At 33.7% G+C, this 8,091-nt stretch overlaps 1 protein-coding gene across 1 annotated transcript in view; it reads right to left on the reverse strand.

The window, feature by feature from the left end:
- Window positions 1–813: 813 nt before the first annotated feature.
- Window positions 814–8,091, reverse strand: part of LOC119578715 (putative inorganic phosphate cotransporter) — a gene marked incomplete at its 5' end in the record, with an annotated part of 17,286 nt that continues 10,008 nt past the window's right edge. The window contains 3 exon segments of the mRNA XM_037926308.1: window positions 814–5,660; window positions 6,146–6,272; window positions 6,801–7,042. Of these exon segments, the coding sequence (XP_037782236.1) occupies window positions 5,530–5,660; window positions 6,146–6,272; window positions 6,801–7,042 (500 nt within the window).

The following is an 8,091-nucleotide window of genomic DNA, read 5'->3' on the forward strand; positions in this document are numbered from 1 at the left end:
GGTATAAAGGCAATCAGATCACAGATTCAGCAAGAGTGTCAGGAGGGATAGAATCTAGGGAAGGGGTTTCCTGTGACAAAGGGTCACATCCTGGGGGATGTAGGAGGGATAGTGGATTAGGAGGTGGGGATGATATGGCTGAAGCAGGGGGGAATGGGAAGGGATGGGAGAGAGGGGAACAACAGGAGGAGGAGATGGATGTTGCCAATTGCTTTGCCGAGAAATTGGAGGATGGTTGAGGTGTTGGCATGTTATTTTGGGATTAGGTAGTTTTGAATGTCTTTGAGAGTTTCTGCAGTGGAGTCAGTAGGGGAGGTCTGAGAAACAAAGGTTTTCTTAGAGGGGAGTGGGGGGGAAGAAGAGGGGACAGATGTTTGAAGGGTGGAGAGAGAGGTTGATGGAGAAGATGGGGTATTAGCTTGTCTTGTACAATGAACTCGGTGAGGAGGAAGAGGGTTAGGTACCAAGGAAGTAGTGATTGGGGTGTCTGGAACAGTGAAGGAGATTGGGGTGTCTGGATTTAGAATGGCAAAAGAATTTGGCTAGGAGAGGGAGGAAGGAGGGGGTAGAAGTGGGGTGAGGAAGAGATGACGGGGGGAGGAAAGGGGAAGGGGAGCAATTATTGGAGTAGGGAGTGAGAGAGAAACCTTACCAACATGCTTCCTGTAAAATATACAACTGTGTAGTTATAATGATAATAATAATAATAAAAATAATAATTATTATTTATTTTTTATTATTATTATTATTATTATTATTATCATTATTATTATTATCATTATTATTATTATTATTATTATTATTATTATTATTATTATTATTATTATTATTATTATTATTATTATATCCCCATCTATGATGATTATAATACTAACATAACGAAAACAGAAAATCCAAGGAATAGGGTAAACAGCTGAGAACAGGTAGGCCTGGTAATAATAACGAAGCACTTGTGAAGCCATCAACATGTAAACAAAATGAATAAAACAAAACAAAGTGAACAATGCATGCACCTGACATCAACAAATTTACAAAAATATCACTGAAGATAAAGTGTTTTGTGTACTATATATATGGGAAATGCCAGATACAGATATGACATGGAAAAATTTCTACTGATAATATTGTGCATAACTATACATGTTTTCATGTATTAAATACTAATACCTATAATGCACAATGTATTAAATCACCAATATATATGCTGCAGAAAGCCTTCCAGTGAAAATTGTATAAAATAAAGACACTATGTACAGAATATATTGTGTTACATCAATCTTTTTTCTTTTGTCAATAAAGGGAAAACCTTTCAGCCATCCCACATAATGTGATAAACATTTTTTTTTCTATTTCATATCCAAATAATGCCTTAATAAAATATGTATAACATTTTTCTTTGTTGCCAAGAGACACTGATTTAACAATTTCTAAGTCCATTACTAACACTAATCTTTACTCCTGCAAATATTAAAAAGAAAAAGAAAAAAAAATCTCATTTTCTTACTGCACAAAGTCATCTACTTCATCTGAAAGAATCAATAAAAGGATGTAACAGAAATTTATACAAAAAGGTTTTCATATTTTTTATCAGGAAAATAAATAATGTAAGTCACATTCGTTAAAATTTTCTCAGTAATACTTGTACTACTTATGGTTTACATATGTCAATCACAATAACTTATATCTCTTTTGTACATGGCTATCTATTTGTTTGGCTGTCTGTCTGTCTATGCATATCTTTCTTTTTCTGTATTTCTATTAACAAAAACTTCTTCCATCTCAATCTCTACTTCTATTACTACTAGTATCTCTAGTATCTCTATCTCCATCTCCACTTCTCTCTCTCTTTCTCTCAAACTACACTCTTCAACAATAATAGTATTACCCCAACAATGATCCATGCAGCCCTTGAATAATCAAAACCCATCATCATGCACAGAGAGATGCCCCACTGTATTGTGAACACAACCATTTAAAATATACTTATAAAGGGGAGTACAAGTTCTTTTCAATTACAAATTTCAACTGTTCCCTTGCCTCTGTAATTTCTTTTTCAATTCCATAAAAAAAGAAATACCACATCAAAATCACATGCATTGCATCATTTGCTTGAAATTTAAGAATAAACAATTAATTGTATGTCCTAACTATTAAGTGTTCAATCCCTGCCAGCTCAGTTGTGCTTGATGCATCACAGTATTCAAGTTCTCTTTGGTTTGAGCTGAGGTCATTAGTCTTATACATAACAAAAAAGGTGATATAATCTTGAATATACAGAAGCAAAATTTCTTTCTCAGTTCCATATGCGGAAATAGTAGTCACAACAAACAATTCCTGTGAACATGAAATTCTCCAATAACATCCCTCCAGGCATTATCAAAACGTGAAGTTTAAAAACAATCATCTCCTATACAAGGTCCTATGAGGAAGGCCTTGGCAACTAATTTCACTGTTCAATTATTCAAGAGGACCTTGTTATGGGTTTGTAAATTATCCAGTAAAACATATTTCTAACCTATTAACACTAGGAAAATGCTGTCCACAATGCTTGTTTTCCTCCTTTGTCATCAAGTAATCAGTTATTTAGAAAAGTTTTTTTTATTACTATTAGCAAAAATAGATAAAATAATGATGATGATGACTGATGATGATGACTGATGATGATGATTGATTGATTTTGCCCCAAAAAAAGTTATGGGGTAATTAATAATGTTAAATAGGCCTAGTAACTGATTCCTTTGTGACTAAGTGCTTGAGGAGCATTTTACAAAATAACACAAAACCATAGTGGACATGAATACATACATGTACTCCAAGTGCCAATAGGTTAAAATATGCTACATATAATAAATCAGTCTGAAAAAAATATAAAACCCCAATATATTAACAATATTATGTAAAATAAGCTGGTAAAATATTCTTTTTCACATATTTTACCAACATTCCGTATCTGAAAATAATCTATATCTAAATTTATATATCTTAAAGGAAGTCATAATAAATTCATAACATGAAGACGAGTATCACAACCTTTCTTCACAATTTCCACTTCAAACTAATTTATTACAGTACTAAAAAAGCATGGTATAAAGTGACTAAATTATATATTTAACATGTATATATATATATATAAAAAATAGATGTAAATGTCTGGTGACATTACTTTTCTATCAGATTATTTAGTGAAAATATTACTTGCGTGCTCAGCAACAATACTGTAGACATGTGAACTGAAATCCAAAATTCAAGCCACTCTTACAGAATGGAAAAAAGGCATGTCATGTCCACTATAATTTTAGTTTATCAAATATATTTACACTAAATTGGCTCCACAAGTGCTCTTTTACCAAGGAGTCAGTTACTAGTCCTACCTATGTCATCTGTTGAACCTTTTCCTAGATTTTTGGATTTTTTTTTTTTAATTGCTATCATTATTACTAATAATAAGAACTTCAATATGATTAGCATTAGAAAAAAAAAATCACAGAAAAGGGAAATCAGCTAAGATCACATAGGCCTACTAACTGGTTCCTTGGTGGCTGAGCACTTGTGGTGCCATAAAAGTGCAAATAATATTCACAAAAACTATAGTGGACAGTCCATGTACCTGCAACAATGGGTTTATTTACTCTCTTGTAATATATTCATACAGGAAGGCAATACATTTGATGGTGTCCCTGACTACAGTATTTTGCTTCAATGCAATTTTTTCATGGTTTTTTTTTATATTACAAGTGATTCAAAGTAACAACCTGTTTGATGCATAGGGGTGTGGTTCTCAGGATTCTGAATGCCGTTCTCCTCTATCTTCACCCTGTTCTTCTTCCTCCTGCATTTATTCTAGGGCCATTGCCCACCCATACTTTGACATTTACAAAATATCAACCTCAAAAATGGCTCACAGAAGGACATCAGGTAATCATGATGACAGTATGAGGAAAAAAAATTGCCAAGGTATCTCGCCATTGAAGAGTAATTCAAGGCAACATCTTCCTGTCATCTAGAACTCTAGAAATTAAGATGCACACCCACTAGTGTAAGATGGACAAATTACTGGAAGTTATTGATGAAGAGACTAAAAAATAGTACAAGAATTCTGGAAACAATTTAAATTCTTCATGCAACTGGAAATATACGGAAGAGGCAGATGACAGAGAAGTCATCACATCTCAAACAGTGGAATTCACTGAAGAACTCCATCTCACCAAAAGAGAAGAAAGGAAAAGAAAAATAAGAACACAAAGAATCGACTGTAAAGCTGCTTGCTGAGATTTGTTACAATGTGGACGCGGGACTTGACTTCATCAATGATGCCAACCCAAACAGGAAAAGAAGTTTCAAAAGTTGCACGAAATGCCAGAGAAAGTTTTAGCCATCATGAAAAATTCTTAAAGGAGAAGACGTAAACCAACAAACAAGCCAAGCCCTTGCAACTCAATGCCTGTGAATGGCCACCCATTACCCACTCCACCATTCACCAAGTTTTTCTCTCTAACACTTCTCTGTCTTGTAGTATTGTGTATAATATATTTACACACCTATCATCTGTTCAAGAAGTTTTATTCTACCAAATTCAACTGTATTCGTATATGATGAGAGTCATGACATCTGGGAGGGAAGCTGGGGAACGTATCATGTCTTTTTTAGTTATTTCTTATTAGAAAAATTGTCTTGTTTTACATAATTTCACTTTAAAGTATGGATTCTGGAATGCAACCGTAAACTGAGGTCTACCAGTATAATCAAATCTATACTCTCACAGAAGTCTAAATCTGTACCTATATTAACATTCCAGCTTTGATCCTACACTTTGCTTACGTATTTGACATCTGGCAGTGGAATATGCTTTCTCCAATGTGTAAAATAAATCTGAAATATTACACAAAGACTTGGCTTGATGAAACTTAGGCCTTAATTGGGTTAACCACACACGAGAACTTTCCTGAAAACAAAAACTGCAGTAACTGCATTTTCCATATGCATCTTTCAATAAAAATTAAAAAAATCTCATATTGCTAAGGTCTAGTACTGCCATTCAAAAATGACAGTATAATGGCATACACAGTCTATTCTTAATAAACAAAACTGAATGCTTCATTCAGCATGGGATTAAAACAAATAGTCAATAGTCATTGAGGTATTCAGAATAAATAATCCCTAAGATGTAAAAAATCTGCAATATTTTCAACTTCAATCTCTTTAAATTATTTCACAGAGTATAAAATACTGCCTTAGAAAATACTTGGTCATGATAGAATGTCTAAGATTACTAAATTAGAGGCAATCTCTGTTTCATAAGAGAAAATCAAGAAAAGGATGATAATTGAGAAAAGATCTTTGGTACTCACAACAGCAATCAAAACTTTACCCATAATGTGTTTAAAAACCACAATTGATATGATAATCCTTAAAAAAAGGAAATAACGTAAACTTTTAAAATGTATTTTGAAAGTCCCACAAGACCTGTACGTGATTGTCTAAAATACTCATCGTCACTTAACCAAGTCACGAAACTTGTTTCTAGTGAGATTAAAAAATCTCTGGTATAGTCGTAGGAGAAGTGGCTCCATCCACAACGCTTGTCGGGTTTAAATGACTTCCACGCTGATTAAAAGACCCATACTGACTAGACGGATGACCATGGATGACCTTGCTTTCATCTGGTAGGAGTAGATGGAAAGGACAGCATTAGATAGCATACAGACAACAGAGACTATTACTAACAAATTGTATATGCAGATTGCATTTTAAAGTGCATCATTTATATAAAGTACAGACATACTCAAGAAGTATAAAAAAAATCACAAAGAAAAAAATTACCATTAGCATCATTTTTTATGAATAATATAATGATAATCATCATACTGTCTTGAATGATATTTCTTCATGTAATAATTTCAATACAGTCTATTGGCACACACACATAAATCAAATATACATATACTTGACATGTGCTTGACATATTTGTTGCATATCTGTGAAAAAGAAAAGAAAAAAAAGAAAAGAAAAGAAAAGAAAAGAAAAGAAAAAGAAAAAGAAAAAGAAAAGGAAAAATAAAAAGAAAAAAGAAAAGAAAAGGAAAAAAAAAAGAAAAGAAAAAAATATAAAAAAACAACACCATATTGCAATCCACTTCCTCCCCTACCTTGTGGATTATCCAAATCATTCCACTCCTGCTGTTCTCCAGTGATGAAGATGATATAGAAAGTATTCCCAACAAAATAGACTATTCCAGCTATCCAAAACACGATCCTCCATCTACCTATGGTTTCCTGTTTGAGAGACAAAGAACAAAAGATTATTATATACACTTTAAGTAATACAGATCTGACACAAAAGATTATATACAAAAATAATTAATACAGATCTGACACAAAAGATTATATACAAAAATAATTAATACAGATCTGACACAAAAGATTATGTACAAAAATAATTAATACAGATCTGACACAAAGATTATATACAACACTTTAAGTAATATAGATCTGATGCTAAAAGATTATATACAAAAATAATTAATACAGATCTGACACATATAAAAAGTGTAACTAAAGAGAACATTAGAGAAAATGTGATATCAAGGAAAAAACAGTATCATCATCATTATCATTACTATCTTATTACTACATAAAGTTTTACTATCATTATCATTATTTTATTATTCTTATCATACATATTACTATAATTTAAAAAATACAAAAGTAATAACAGTGAAAAATATTAATAACAATATATAGTCGGAAGAACAAAAAAAGGTAAATAATAAAATGACCAATACATAATCCAGCTAAACTCACGTGCCCGTCGATGAGCATGCCAACCACCTGAGGAGCTACAAAACCAGGTATGGTGGCAAAAGTGTTGGTGATGCCCATCAGAGTGCCAGCAAAATTGGGTGCCAAGTCCAGGTGCGAGTTCATGTAACCTGAGTAGACTGCTCCATTAAGACCAACAGCGCCACAAAGCAAACCAATTGCTGCATCTTTGTTGCAATTGGCATATCCGACCAGGACCAGGCATATCATGGGCCCATACAGTCCTTGAAAAAAGAGAAAAACAGTTATATATCTATTTATAGCTATCCCTTTAATTATATTTAAAAATTAAATGTACACTAATGTACATACACAGGTACATGTATACATATATGTATATTAGCATCCATAAACCTTCTCTTCAGTCTTCCCCCTCTTCCTCCTTTCATGCAGATCCATTTCTAGCATCCTTTTCCTCACATATTTATCGAACTTCTGCTTGACATACCCAAACCACCTCAGCCTCACCTCTCTAACCTTGTTATTGAACCTGCATACATGCAATGTCCCTCTAATACTCATTCTTGATTTTGTCTAGTCTCATCACACCCAAAGAAAAATGCAACTTCTTTAGCTCAACAACTTCCATCTCCCTGCTTCCTGCCTTTTTTAGTTAGTGGCACTTTCTCTATGTCATACAACATGGTGTTCTAGACCTTTCTTTTGGTCACATGACACCCACAACCAGGCTCCTACCCTTCCACCCAGCCTGAACTCTCTTTTTTGTTTCTGTTCCATAATTCCCATTACTCTGTACTGTAGATCCCAAGCTCTTGAACTCATCAACTCCTGCCATCTGTAGCCCTAACTGTTTCCCCATGCAATGTATCCGTCAATCACTCCAGCTCTGTTTCAATTCTTCACAATTTTCACAACAAATTATCAAGCCATCTGCAAAGAGCATAATCCTTGAGGACTCTTGTCGTATCTCATCCACCAGAGTCTCCATTACCATTGCAAATATTAAAGGGCTTAGAGCCAATCCTTGGTAAAGTTTCATTTTCACTCTAAAGTAGTCTGTCATTCCTGATACACACTTATACTGTTGCTATACTATCTTCATGCAAATTCTTTACTATCTTCACATATTTCTCTGCCACTTCTAACTTTCTCATGCCTAATTTTTCTAAGTACCATGTCATAAGCTTTCTCCAAGTCTACAAACACACATTGCACCTCTTCTGGCCTCACCTGTACTTTTCCATTATCATTCTTGAGCCAAATATTCCATCTGTTGTACTTCTCCCTGACATGAAGCCTAACTGTTCACTGA

This window comes from Penaeus monodon, chromosome 11 (genome assembly GCF_015228065.2).
Source record: "Penaeus monodon isolate SGIC_2016 chromosome 11, NSTDA_Pmon_1, whole genome shotgun sequence".
Taxonomy (NCBI): Eukaryota; Metazoa; Arthropoda; class Malacostraca; order Decapoda; family Penaeidae; genus Penaeus; species Penaeus monodon.